The sequence below is a fragment of the Centroberyx gerrardi genome, chromosome 2, assembly GCF_048128805.1.
Source record: "Centroberyx gerrardi isolate f3 chromosome 2, fCenGer3.hap1.cur.20231027, whole genome shotgun sequence".
Classification (NCBI taxonomy): Eukaryota; Metazoa; Chordata; class Actinopteri; order Beryciformes; family Berycidae; genus Centroberyx; species Centroberyx gerrardi.
Genome location: NC_135998.1, coordinates 38,205,281 through 38,220,377, shown reverse-complemented (window position 1 = coordinate 38,220,377; position 15,097 = coordinate 38,205,281). Strand labels below are relative to the sequence as shown.

The window sequence follows — 15,097 nt, the reverse complement described above, 5'->3', positions numbered from 1 at the left end:
AGGTACCCCCACACTCAATAAATGTAGGTTGTGGAGAGGTGTTTCTTCCCATTATATTATTTAGTGTACTCCAAAACTTTTTCCCATCATTCTTTGTGCTGCTTAACTGTAGAACATAATATTGTTTCTTTTTCTTTTGATTAAGTTTCGTGACATAATTCCTCAGTTTACAGTATTTTTGTCCATCATTTATACAACCACTTTTTTGTGCTGTTTCCTTTGCCTTGTTCCTCTGAGACATATAACCTTTTAATTCCTCGTCAACCCATGGCGCTCTGCAAGTCCTCACCTCAGTTTCCTAACAGGTGCATGTTTGTCAATAACCGGTTGAAACTTTTTGAGAAATAGTTCTAATGCTCCATCTGGTTCTTTTTCATTGTAAATGTTTGACCAACATATATTACTGACATCCTCCAAGAAAGCTCCTGAGAGAACCTTCTATAGGACCTTTTGTACACAACTCTTGGCTTTGGGTACTTTACTTTTTCTTGCTATTATCGCTACTACATTGTGATCACTACAACCTGTTGGAACTGATACAGCCTTGGTATATAAATCATCTTCACTCAAGTCAATATGATCGATACAAGATGATGTGTTGATACCCTTGTTGTTAGTGCTTAATCTAGTCGGTTGTGTCACCATTTGTTTCAAACAGCATGCGTCAGTTATGGTAACCAGTTGATGTTTTAAGGGACAATTATGTAATAGCCAGTCAATATTTAAGTCTCCCGTAAAAACAACTTCCATATTCAGTTCACATACTTTATCCAGCATCTCTCCCATAGCTTCTAAATAATTACGGTTTGAGCTCGGTGGCCTATAGCAGCAGCCCACTAAAATAGATTTAATATGAGGTAAGTTAACTTGAAGCCGTAATACCTCAGTTTCATTACACATGATATCCTCCCTAACTTTCACAGGAATATGATTTTGAACATAAAAAGCTACACCGCCCCCATACATGGTCCTGTCCTTTCTATATAGATTATATGCACACCCTTGTATGCACACAGCTTCATCATCAAATGTCTCATCCAAATGGGTTTCAGATATTGCAAAGATGTTAATTGTGTTTGAAAACAACAGATCAGTAATTTCATACACTTTGTTCCTTAAACTACAAATATTCAAATGAGGAATCTTCAAGCTTTTCTTTGGAAGTAAAGCAGCAATAGACATGAGACATGAAAAATATTTCCCACCTTAATTTTACCTTTATATATCGTGTGTGTGTTAGTGCGTATTGTTCGTATGTCATCAATTAGAAGTTTCTTTCCTTTCGCCTTAATGCCGTTTGTGGACGATAGGCTTGTCGTACCGTATTTTGACATCAGTTACCTGTTACAAGTTATTACTCTAAACTACGCCAAAGCAGACCTGCCAACATGCACGCGTTTTGTGTAGCATTAATGTGTTTCTGGGTTGGAGTCGCGGGTTTGAAGATGTGACTCAGCTACATGAACATGAGCCGCTGATCCGTCCCGCTGTCAGAGCAGCAGCAGACTCTTCCTCCATGCAGCCTCAGCAGCTCCCCGCTCCTCTTCCTCCTCCTCCTCCTCCTCCTGCTCCTCCTCCTCCTCCTCCTCCTCCTCTTCCTCCTCCTCCTGCTCCTCCTCCTCCTCCTCCTCCTCTTCCTCCTCCTCCCGCTCCTCCTCCTCCTCTTCCTCCTCCTCCTCCTCTTCCTCCTCCTCCTCTTCCTCCTCCTCTCGCCGTGTTGCCCGCTGCTGTTTGAACTGCGCTGCGGCCGGCGAGCGGATCGAGTCTGTTCATTTCACACGTTTAAAATGTATACCTCGAAAAATAAATCATGAGATAGTGAAAACGGCGGCGGAGCATCCGGAGCTGCAGCTGAGTCTGCAGGTTCAGACTTCAGTCAGCTGTGTGCAGAGAAAGTAACTGACGAGCTTCTCCTCCGTCCCAGACTCCTGCAGGCTTGTAAGTTTGTAATGTTACCCTGATATTATTACAACACCACATTTTCACATATTTCTTGATTCTTAAAATAATAAAGCAGCTGTCTGGTTAAAACTTCAAAAATCGTACAAGCCAGATACAGCAGCGCTTGTTAATAAAATACTTGCTTGAAACGAACGCGGTCGCCATAACGATGACGACAAAACCGTTTTAGAGATGAACCAACAGGTACTGTACTGGCTGTTTGTGTGTACTTTACGTTACTGTCGTCTTCACGTTAAAGCCGTGTTGTAGTACGGCTTGGGGAAAAACACACATGCTCTTAAAGTGGAGATGAAACGGAAGTTAGAGCGTCTTCAGCTTCTGTACTGTGACGTATTTCCCAGTGAAACTGAATATTTGAGCGGTGTACAGTTACAAGAGGGATTTAAATCAAATCCTTCGCATTTGATTGGACCGCTAAACAGTGGGCGGGGCTTAGAGTTTAGCGGGATACGGAGCTACAGAGGACCGTCGGCTCCACTCCTCCCTCACCTGTTAGATCAGGAGGAAGGGAGAGATGAATGCATCAGACCTCAGTGACATTGTTTTGGAAATGAAAACACAGTTTTTGCCCACTGATATCCAAACACACATCTCTTCCTGTCTCTCTCCATATTGCTGCTCAGCTGCGACCCCGACACGGTGAAGTTTGGTTTTATATGACCGGTGTGGCTCGCTAGAGGCTGAAGAATGATTGATGGGTGGATGTCATGATATTATTGGTTGAAATTGGTTATGGGCATGCTTACGTAAGCACACGGCATATTTTGTTTTACAGGAAGAAAACATGATTGAATTTTGATATAAGAATACAAATAAATAGATTTTTTGTATTTTTTTTGGCATATATTGTTAAATAGATGCACAGTATGACCGGGGATGTGATCTAAAAGGGTTAAAAAGGCATTTTTCATTTCATCTCGACTTTAAAGGGCCGGCGCACCACAGCATGAAATGACTAGAAACCACATAACATCACTGCAGTTAGTTGGAAGGAATACACAATGACATAAAACACACAAACTGTACTTATTCAAATTATTCTTATAATTCCTACCATTTATGAGAAATAAATTATATTTGTAATTCGGTGTACTAATTGAGAGACTTCAGTTGGTATGTTCAGTTGGTATGTTCAGCACTAGCAGGCGGACCTCGTCTGTGTCCCGGTGTTAAATAATAAATTTGTGGGAAAAATAGATGTGATTTGGCTATTAATGTGCCAGGGTGTGTATAGCTTAGAAGGGTCAAGCTGCAATGTTATCATACTGAGGAATTTCACTGTTAATTCAATGGTGAAATTCAGTGGTGAAAAGTCAACCAAATTAGATCTAATGGTCAACATGTTAATGTTATTTCTGGCCACCCACAAACTCTATTTGGCCGCCTGGTGATAAAATCCTGCTGCTGCCGGATGGAGAGTTGAAGCCAGCGGCCGTGTGAGATGAAGAAGAGGACAGGGAGAGAGAGAGAAAGCTGTAGACGCCCCACAGAACTTTCTCCCGGTTATAAAGAGAGGTGGGCGTGTCCTCGGCCCGACCGTGCGACCCCCTCGCACTACTGCAGTAGAAACCTAGAGGCATACGCCGCAGTCTCTGAAAACTATGATAAAAGCTGTTTTTCAAAACGCGACGCTCACAGTAGAATCATACCGGTGTCAGTATGTTACCTTGAAAAAATGGTAAAAAAACGGAGCTTTCTGTCAGCAGTTATTTTTGGAGACAGTGGCATTCTTCTGGCTCTCGTTTTTGCTGCATCCGTGGAGGGATATTTGAGAAAATAGTTCCTATCCAAATAGAACACAAGTATTGACAGAATGCTTTGGCAGAATTTTTTCAAGATAACATACTGTATGATGATACTGTGAGCGTCGTGTTTTGCAAAACAATGTTTATTTTTTAAAATTTCAATTAAGTTGAATTTTAGTTTTGATCATTTTTTATACTAATACTAATATTCATTTTTTTGCTGCAGTCCAAGGTTTTGCAGTGGGGCGTTTTGTCCCAGAAATCAGAATTCTGCACTGCTCTGGAATCAGCTTTAGAATCCAATTCATGTAAGTTTTTTTATTTTATTTATTTATTCATAGTTTTATTTCACCATACTCCATTTAAAAATCAGGTTACCTTTGAACTCTATACAATCAAGAGCGTCCACTCTTCATTTTCGGCATGTACATAACTCATCAAACATTAAATATGTTAATACATTTTTTAAATGTAATAATCGGTTCTGCGATGCGAGTTACATTTGCTGCTGTGTGAGGCAACGTTAGAAATAAGTTTTTGAATGGACCCTGGTGATTCAAATTAGGAGTATTATATTCCGGACTTGTGCAAAACTAACTTTTTTGTTTGACACCAGCGTCTATTTAAAAATTCACACAATTGTTGCTGCCTTGCGTACGAGGACTCATTCCCTGCTATACACAGCGTGACCTTTGACCTACAGAACCACTAAGGTCCCCTCTTCAATTCGGCATGCAAATAACCCACCTAACATTAAACATGAATATTAAATTGTAACTTTAATAAACAGTTTAATGACGCGAGTTACATTTGCCTCAGATAGTTGATTCACCAAAGTCTGTTCCAAAAACCTGCGGAGTATGATGTAGCTGTATTTCAGATTTACTTTGCGCGCTCTCTCTCTCTCTCTCTCTCTCTCTCTCTCTCTCAGTCGATCGCCCCCTCCTACTCCTGAAGTCGCTCGGCCCCTCCTCTCTCTCCATCGAGATCAGCAGTCTCTCGGCCGAAGGGGGCGGAGCGAGTGACAACAGCCTCCTATTGGCCTTCCTCCGCATGATTGACGGCATGCTGGCCAGTGGGCGGGACTTCGATCTGGCGCACGCCTACCTGGCGCTCTTCCTGAAGGTTAGTATGCTAACAGAATCCCCATAGACTCTCATTCTAAACTCTAAACTCTCATTCTGTTAGTTTTTTTTTAAATATTTTTTTAAATATAATTTGAAAGATGTCTTTTCTAATTTCTGTATTTAATATTTTTGCGTTTAAACACTTTCCAAATAAAATAAATTGGCTGAAATATTTTTGGTAATTTCACATTGTTTACATTTGGTTCCTCGTGTTTTTTATACTTTCGTTTGAAAAAGATTCCATGTTGAATTTTTTTAGCACTTTTCAAAATTTTGGCTTAATTTTGTTGAATTTTTTCTATGAAATATTTTTCGCAATTTCACATTTACGTTCGGTTTCTTGTATTTGAAGCGAAAAAAAGATTCCTAACTCTCTCTCTCTCTCTCTAGCTCCACCTCCGCTCGTTGTCACGGGATGCCGGCGCTATGGAAACGCTGCTCCGCCTCTCCGCCCGCCTGGAGGCCGGGTGGGCGGAGCTCCGTGCCTCCTTTGACCAATCGCTGTGCCTGCTGGCGTACGCCAAGAGTGCGCTGCTGTGATGTCACGTGCACGCCCGCACACATTGTTTTCTACTTGTTCACTTCTGTTTAAATAAAGTTTACTTGATGTTGAAACTTATTTTGTGTTTTGTATTTTTTATTGTAATTAACTTTTAAAAATGTTTCTGTTAGTAATGAAATAATTTTGAGTGAAAAAAAAAAAAATATATTTTTGAAAATATTGTATTTTTAATGTCATGAAATGATTTGTCAACATAGTACAGTATGTCATAGTATAGCAGGGCCGGATTCAGCCTGCTTTCACTGGGGGGCATCTTTCTTTTTACAGTCATGCTATATAATATAAAAATATAATTTACTATATTATTATAAAGAATTGGGCTCACTGCCATAAGTTTGTTCCACTTACATTTGATTTTTTCATTTTTCCCCACAGCCATCCACTCCTAATAGATTTTATTGTTAATTGTAACATCTTGAATTACACAGTCACTTTTACCCGCCACCCCCACTTAGGAGGGCATCTTTATTAATAATTTATCATTTTTGTCAGCATAGATTAATCATTACAGTTCCAAAAACACATTGTGATCCAGACATTGGTTGGTGTTTACTCTGCATGGAGAGAGAGAGAGAGAGAGAGAGAGGGAGAGAGAGAGAGAGAGAGAGGGAGGAAGAGGAAGAGAGGGAGAGAGAGAGAGAGAGAGGGAGAGAGAGAGAGAGAGAGAGAGGGAGGGAGAGAGAGAGAGGGAGGGAGAGAGAGAGAGAGAGAGAGAGGGAGGAAGAGGGAGAGAGAGAGAGAGAGAGGGAGAGAGAGAGAGAGAGAGAGGGAGGGAGAGAGAGAGAGAGCCGGCTCCTTAGCGTCGGACAAACTTGATAAATTCCAAACATTTCATGCAAAAATATTCACTGGAAAAAAAAATATTTTAGGGTTATAGATTACAGGCCATAGCTAGCCTATCACTGTACAGTTTACTTGAATCTTAAATTGATCAAATTAAAGATCTTATAACATGCCTCTGTATTATAATGGAATGGAATTGTTTTATATAATTATTATAATGTAATGGAAGATTTCCATCACACTGAGCACTAACAGCTGCAAACATAAAGAAAACAGAAAAGGCTGAAGCCATGTGGAGTAGAGTCCGGTCTGGACCCGGGTTTGGCTGGTCTGTCTCTTGTTGTCCTTCCTGTGATACTGATAGAATGGACATTACCTTTAAACGATACAATTCACCTGTTTCATATTTTACTAGTGTTTCCTTGTTTGAAGGTGATCGTACCTGAGTAGCTCTCAGTATTTCTGCCACTGTCTGTTAGAATAGAGCAGCATGTGTCCAGAGGTCGCTGGTCTGTCTGTAGACTTTAGCAGAACCAGGTCTCCACAGACCAACTGGACCTCTGAGCAACATTCTTTCCCAGGAACAAAAATGACCCTTCACCTTTAAAGTGACAAAACTGTCACCTTGACACTGACCAAGACTCAGAAGTGGAGCTCCTCCACCAATCAGAGACATCTTGTAGAATTTACAACACTTATCTGCGATCCACATCAGCCTGCAGACCGGGATCTCTCTCTCACACACACACACACACACACACACACACACTCATACAAATTAAAATAAGAGGATTTCTTTTTATCTGGACTAGAGGACTGAGTTATATGGAGCTGATGTTGGACAATTCGTCACATTAGAGAATTAAATACATTTTATCACGTTACCAAAAGGATCAGGAATTGTTTTCTTCATTCTCTCTTTAGTCTTCTCACTCCACATGGAACGACTCATAAATTCATAAATTCCTCACATTCTTTTACTCTTACTCTCTACTTTGTATTTTCTAATGTCTCCAGTGAGTTTCTAACTTGGTTAATCATGTACTTTATGCTTTAGTTGTTTTATCAATAGTATCCTTTTCCTGTTACAATGTCACTTACTTTATCTGAGGAAATGGTAAATTCTCACAGTAAAACCAAGCCGTTCCCCTGGACCACTGCCACCTACAGGTCCATCTATATTTACACATTCTGCACATCGATAAAGTTATAACTCTATTTCATCGTTTTCCTTGTATTAATCACCAAACTTGCTATGTATTTATGATTCAAATATTAAGATTATAAAGTATGTATCTAATCTGCTAAAACAACGCAGTTCATAGCAAAAGATTGAACAAGGAAAGTTTTATTCCTATATTCATGTTTCTCAGGTTTCATGATTTTCACCGATTGACAACAGGTTGAGTGTGAAATCCAAACACGTTATTTTATAAAGTCTGTTCTGTTTCAGTTGAACTGGGGGGGGGGGGGAGTCCGACCGGATGGCCGGATGGCACACATCATCTAGCCATTATAGTTCTGTTTTGTGGATTATTGGTCACATTGCTGGTGCTGCTGCCCCACAATGCACCTGGGTGAGCAACAAAACCATTTTGGACTTGTGTCCAATCAGTATTGTGCGCCACTTGCAACAGGCCAAGTCTTCTGGCAAAGGATCATGGGCTCGGCCTGTGGCGAGCAGCCATCTGTAGCAGTGAGAGGGACGGGTTCTGGATCGGACAGTCTTTACACATCATGTAGTTCCTTTTTGGACCGTGTTATCCCCGGGCGTTTTGGAAACTGTGGGTCTCCGCACAACTATACCAGGAGACAGATGCGTAGGAGAGGACTGGGAAGCCGGCAGAGCACATAGAGATTCCCGCACACTGTCTATACTTGCAAATAAAACATTTATTAGAAAAAAAAGCAATGTTTCGGGATTGAGAACTTCGTCAGGCAAATATTTTTTCCCACAATGAGAGGCCATCTTATATAGGGAGTGGCACTCAGTGAAATGATACAGGATTACTTACAAAAAAAAAGTAATATATACATTCACATGCACAATTTACTACCTATTTAATATTCAATCCATCATCCATGTCGTAGTTCACGAAAAAAAATAAAATAAAAAAAAAGATCTGTCAGGAGCTGCAGGAATGTCATCTCAGGTTAGTTTCTGGCAAAAGAGGAGAGGAATGCAACAGAATTATCTTTTACAGAAGCACACCACAGATTCTATATATGAACTGTTACATCTCTACAGTGAAACCACAAAAAGACATTTAAAAGAAGTTCATCATTAAGACCCATGGGAGTGTTTGTAGGGTATGGATCCAGTCAGCGGTCGTTTCTGTGTGTTGTGCTCTTGTGTTCACCGAGACTTTGTTTCAGTTTTCTCACGGTCTTTCCCACATATGCAAGACCACACGGGCAGCGTAAAATATAAATCACATCTGTGGAAGCACAAGTGATGATGCTGTTTATCGGGTATTTTCTGCCCGTGTGGGGATGACAAAATTCTGTGGTTTTCATAGTGTTGTTACACAGAGCGCAGACTTAGAAGGGTCTGGGTTGTGTGGCTCGATCTGTTTGGCGATGAACCAAATGATCTCTCCGATTTTTACCCCGTTTGTTTACAGAGGCGGGTGTTTAAAAGTGAAGGCAAGTTCAGGGTCTGATGCTAAGATATGCCAGTGTTTTCTGAAAACAGACTAAATGGCATGCATGAGAAATTCTTTTCTTTTTTCACATTCTTTTGAAGTAGTTCAGAGCGATGACGTGATGCTCTTTTGAGTGAAGACTCATAAGCTTGATCAATCCATGAGGATGGATAACCACACTCGGCAAACCTCTGCTTCATGTCAACAGCCTTTACCATAAAGTACCCATAATACCCATAAGGCTGAAGAACTGACTGCTAGGGGAAACTAGTGGCCAGCAGCAGAGTTTCTATCAGTTTCTTTTTGGTAAAGGGTTGTTTTTTATTACCCACGTCTAGAAAGTTGACTTTATCACTGCTGTGGTTCGATGTAAATTTCAAATTACAATCAAAACTGTTGAGGAGGGTAACAAAGTCAGCCAGCTCCTCAGTGTTGCCTTCATATGCGCAGAAAATGTCATCGATATATCTGTACCATTTTTTCATCTTAAGTAGATGTTTGTTTTTGGCAGGATTCAAAACAAAATTCTTCTCAAAAAAGCCAACGAATAGGTTTGCATAGCTTGGCGCACAGATCGTACCCATTGTACCTGAAACCTGCAAATAAAAAGCACTGTCAAAGCTAAAATAATTGTATTTCATAACTAGAGTGGCCAGATCGATGATGAAATGGTTCGGGGGGTTTGCTGTACTGTCACGATCTTGTAAATAAAAACGTAAAGCCTCCAGTCCACCCTCGTGGGCAAGATGGCGCCAGGTAGCTCAGGCGTGTCAGCAGCGTTGCGCGTTTGTTTTTTCAACTTTTCTGGCATTAGTACAATCTCTAAGCTAAATTTTGCAATTGACACCAATGGATATTCGTTGTGCATCGAGCAACTAATGGTGATCGGAAATCATGGCAAGCACTTTGGATACGGCAAAGCAATTCTGACCAACACATTCCTATATGTTCGGTGGTCGCCGATGATGGAAATTTGGGAGCCAACGCGAGGCCCGGGCGGAGAGCGAGCATCACTGGTGGAGGGTTCCCGGCAGGACCAGCTCCAGGACCGGCTCCAGGACCGGCTCCAGGACCGGCTCCAGGACCGGCTCCAGGACCGGCTCCAGGGCGGCTGCAGGACGAACAGCGCAGCGCAGGAGTTGGCAGAGGAACGGGTGGAGGGGACAGATCAGCTGTGAATACTGCAGCTCATGGGGATTCGGAGGTTGGACCCGGTGGAAAACGAGCCACGGGTTCCGAAGGTGAATCGCGGGAGAAAGGGTCAGGACTGGATAAAGTTCTCAGGCCCAAAGGACTACACTTCATACACCTGAACGTTAGGAGCCTTTTGCCAAAGATTGACGAGGTCAGACTGCTTGTCAACAAAGATCGCGTGGGAATTCTCTGCCTGACGGAAACATGGTTGGACTCTAGTGATTCAGAGATTTAAATCGCCAACTACTCTCTGGTAAGAAAAGACCATAATCGAAACGGGGGTGGTGTATGTGCTTATATTAGATCGGACATTAACTTTATAATTATATCGGATTTAACTGACGATGACATTGAAATTGTGTTGATGGACATTTGTCTCCCCAAAGCCACGCCCCTGCGGTTGGGGGTTTGCTACAGGCCGCCCAGTAACAACAGGTTTTATGAAAGCTTGGAAAATGTCCTGTTGAATTGTAAAAGCACTTTGGAAAGAGAATGTATTTTGCTTGGTGATTTTAATACAGACGTTTCAAAGGAGGGTTCCTCATAGTGTTTTTACAACATTTTGTAAATTATCCCATTTGACGCAACTAGCCAACCAGAATTTCTGAAAAGGCTCAAACCACCATTGATCTAATCTGGTGTCTGATAAGGCAAATATTACTCAGAGTGGAGCGATAACTTATGGAATTAGTGACCGTTTCATTACCTTTTGCACTAGGAAGGTCCTCAGGAAAACATTTTTCTGTCATAATACCATTCAAATTGGCTCCCTCAAAGCCTACTTCTGAGGATATGTAGTCGGGCTGGGCTGTACTGTGCCTAGCATGCACTGTCCCTGGCTACGAAGTCTGCGTTGTGTATTAGTTCGAAGAAGACGACACTGGACCTCTGCTCTCTTGCCAACTGCTGGGGTTTATTCTCTCCTCAGCAAAGCTCTTAGCAGGCTGAATGAATTCAAAAAGAAATCAAAACAGCAAGCTTGTAAGGTTCGGGTTTCATGCACACCTCTCTCATCAAAGCTCCCAGCAGACTTAGGTTATACATGGTAATGTGCAGTTAAATTAAACTTTAAGTTTACAAAAATATATATATATGAATGACAAGAAAATATACGACTAGAACATATAGTTCTGAATAAATCCATTAAATACATTACTGTAACATCAATACAGGTAAATATTCCTCATAACATCTGAAATGCATTATTTCCCCATCCATCAGTAGCTGTTTTACTAGTTAATACCAAATAAAAAGATGCTGGATTAAACCAACGAACAAACAAATGTACTTCTAAGAATACAATATGTATGATACATAACATGAGATTATTTCCATGAGTTTGTGGTATAAAACAAATGAAGAAACCACATACCTGAATGAATTAAAAAAGAAATCAAAACAGCAAGCTTGTAAGGTTTGGGTTTCATGCACAGCTAACGAGACAACACGGAGGGGAGAAACCACACAGAACCGCCCCAATTAAGATCGCTTGGATTGGAAAATTGACAACAATAAAGTGCTGCACTCGACAAAATGCTCACTTATGTATAAAGAAATAAGAACAATGGTATGTGGACAGTTATGTTATCATACTACAGTCTGGATTGCGACACTTTTGAACACTTTTAACCCTTTGTTAGCGGGAACACTTAGGCAAGCTCACCTCTCTCATCAAAGCTCCCAGCAGACTGAGGAGAGTGAGCCAGATTACACAGGTAGTGACATCACCAAACGGGTCAGAGGTCATACATTAAAAATAAATAAAACAAAGAAAAAGCTTCTCAAAACTATGCAGCAACTTTGATATAACAAAATGAATTACAAAATACATACTTACTTAATACAAAATAATTAAATAAAAATTAAATAGAGATTTTCTGTGAAATGCATTACATTCTCTTTTTATACCTGCTACAGATACATTTAGAGCTTTTTTAGATAAAGTAGACTGGGCACCTGTGCCGACTAACCACAATGTGAATGAAGCATGGGAATCATTCAAATTGCTGTTTCTCGCAATAGTAAACAAAGTTGCCAACATCAGCTTGGTCACCAAAGGTTGCTGCACACAGATTTGTTTTTTTCCCTCTCAGAATGGTGTTGAACTGATTTACTGTCATAAATCAAAGGATATTGAGATACAGTATTTTCTATTTTTTTCTTTACATTTCCAATTCTCAGATAAATTCGTTGTCCTAGTGTATTTTATTTTGCTTAGCTGAGTGTTACATAATGTATTGAACATGACATATCTTGCTGGTGAAAAGGACAGGGACAAAGTCCCAGTTGATTTTAATTTTTCTGCTGGAAGGGGGAGATTTGCCAAGGCGGAGTTGCCAAGCTGCCCCCTAGCTCCGGGAAGTATGGTAAAGATTATATTCAGAGATACTACTCTGAGAAAGGGGTAGAGGGTAATTCCTTTTACTTCTCCATGGTATCTGTGGCAAAAGTGGCTAAGATGTTAGCAGCACTAAACATTGTCAAAGCCGCAGGTCTAGATGACATCTCAGCCAGGTTCCTAAGAGACTCAGCAGAGCAGATTGCACCATGCATTACTCATATCATCAATCTGTCATTAGACCAAGGTATTGTGCCCAGGGATATGAAAATTGCTAAGGTCATATCTCTCTACAAAAAGGGGAAAAAGACAGATCCAGGAAACTATAGGCCAGTATCTATCCTGAGTGTGACTTCCAAAGTCTTAGAGAGAGTGGTCCACGAACAGATTTACCAGTACATCAATGAGCACAACCTGCTCTACAGTCTTCAATCTGGCTTCAGAAAATCATGCTCCACAGACTTTATATTTAACCGATTTCATAAGAAAGGAAGTGGATGAAGGGAAACTGTGTGGTTTGGTTTTATTAGATTTACAGAAGGCCTTCGACATAATCGATCATGGGATTCTGCTCACTACCCTGAAAGCACCAGGGATGGATACCATCGCTGTTGAGTGTCTAACCTCTTACCTGTCTGATAGGGAGCAGTGAGTAGAGGTTAGTCGGCACTTATCCAAGGCCAAACCCATCTCCTCCGAGGTGCCACAAGGTAGTGTGCTAGGGCCTCTTTTGTTATTGTTGTACATCAATGATATGGAGTTTGCCTGTGTGGGTAATCTCTCCTTGTATGCAGATGATTCAGTAAGTTGTGTCACATAGGGACAAGAATAAGATACAGGAGATTCTAAGCGAGGAGGTCTTAAAAATCAGGACTTGGTTGATAGACAATAAGCTGTCACTGCATTTAGGAAAGACTGAATCAATTTTATTTGGGTCCAACAGAAGCTGAATAAAGTCCCAGAGCTACAGATTCAGGTGGGAGAGTCCCAGTTCAGGTAAAGAGGGCAGTGAACTACCTGGCATGTGTTCGGGAAGAGAGTCTATGGCATTGAAGGTGTTGCAAGGTTAATGCCAGGACCAGATACTTAGCAAGGATGGCTAAGCTACTGGACAAGGACCGTCTCAGAGTTTAAGCTACTAGCCTAGCCCTGTGCCATTTTGACTATGGTAATTGTGCATGGTTTGGAAGTCTGACAAAAAAACTTAAAAAGATGCTCCAAACCTCCCAAAATAAACTAGTCAGGGTGGTGCTGGGCCTTGACTTCAGAGGTCATGTGGGCAGAGAGCATTTCCATTGGTTGCCTGTGGAGGCTCGAGCCCCTCAGCTGCAACTAACCATGATCCACAAGATTATAAACAGCAAGGCCCAGTGTACCTGCTCAACTTCTTTTCAAAAGTCAGAGAGGTCACAGCTATAGTACCGGAGCAAGCTTGGCCAGCTTGAGTCTGACCAGGTTTAAAACAATGATGGTAAATCCTCCTTTCTGCACTCTGCAGCCACTCAGTGGAACAAGCTACCTTTGACAGTAAAGAATATCACCAACCAAGTCAGCTTCAGGATAAATGAATGAATGAATGAATGAATGAATGAATATTTTATTTTTGTGTCTGGTCATTTACATGACCCATCCCTCATGGGATTATTCAGACACATTAACTAATAACAAAACAAAACAAACATTACGGCATGTTAACCCACCATCATCTAACAGCACAATACTTCGTTATCATCCAAACATCAATATAAACATAAACAAAAACATAAACATCATCCAAACATCAACATAAACCTCCCACAAATAACGCTCCAGGAGATATCCCACAATGGAAAAAAAAAACAGCAAATATACAAACATACAAACACGGCCCCCGAAGCACAAGACACAAATCCAAACAGGATTAGTGCCAAACTCTGTATATTTGATCCACTTCATAAACCAATAGTTTGCAATCCATATAGAATAGAGTATGAGGAATTTATCTATCATATGTTACTTTTCTCCTCCTATCCCATGCTTTAGAGAGATATTCAGAGAATGCAAAAACATCAAAAAGGTATTCAATTAAAGCTCCATTCTCAATACCTATCAAATCTAAATCAGGAACATGAACTTTTTTAAACAATATTTGTCGTAAATCATGATATAAAGGACAGCTAAAGATAAAGCTTAAGACCTGGCTCTCTGAAAGCATTCCTTTATGAAACATTGCCTTATAATTTTTTTTTTTATTGTTTTTAGAGGCAAACAATGATAGTTAGAGGATGCGCTATTTTAAAATAGTTATATTTTTATAACTGAGATATGGGATTGTGTATTTATCTTTATAGGATGGTGTATTTACTGTGTATTATTTTTTATGAAACATTAAGTTGCCGATAGATTTTTTAGAGCCAAGAAAAGATCTTGGCCAAGAAAATTATGTGTGATTTTGACAGAATGTATTTTTTTGTAATTGGTGATAGGGGATTGGTATTTAATTGGTGTTATGAAACTGTTGGTTGATGTCTGCGACCATCTTCTCTGTACATGTTCCACCAAGGACCACAACGGAAATAAGTCTCGGAAAATTTTTAAATCAATTCCGAATTTTACTGGTTACCAATGGAGAGAGGCTAAAATGGGGGTGACTCTGACTGATGATGAACCAATGATAAGGACCTCGGATTTATCACTGTTGAGCTGTAGGAAGTTGAGTGACATCCAGTGCTGAATATCTAGCAGGAACTTGGTGGTTAACT

At 40.6% G+C, this 15,097-nt stretch overlaps 1 protein-coding gene across 1 annotated transcript in view; it reads left to right on the top strand.

Annotated features, from left to right (window-relative positions):
- Positions 1–5,453, top strand: part of wdr36 (WD repeat domain 36) — a 38,335-nt gene extending 32,882 nt beyond the window's left edge. The window contains exons 21-23 of the mRNA XM_071926402.2: positions 3,934–4,015; positions 4,639–4,832; positions 5,225–5,453. Coding sequence (XP_071782503.2) covers positions 3,934–4,015; positions 4,639–4,832; positions 5,225–5,374 — 426 coding nt within the window. The 3' untranslated portion in view covers positions 5,375–5,453. The remainder of the gene's footprint in view (positions 1–3,933; positions 4,016–4,638; positions 4,833–5,224) is intronic.
- Positions 5,454–15,097: the final 9,644 nt, after the last annotated feature.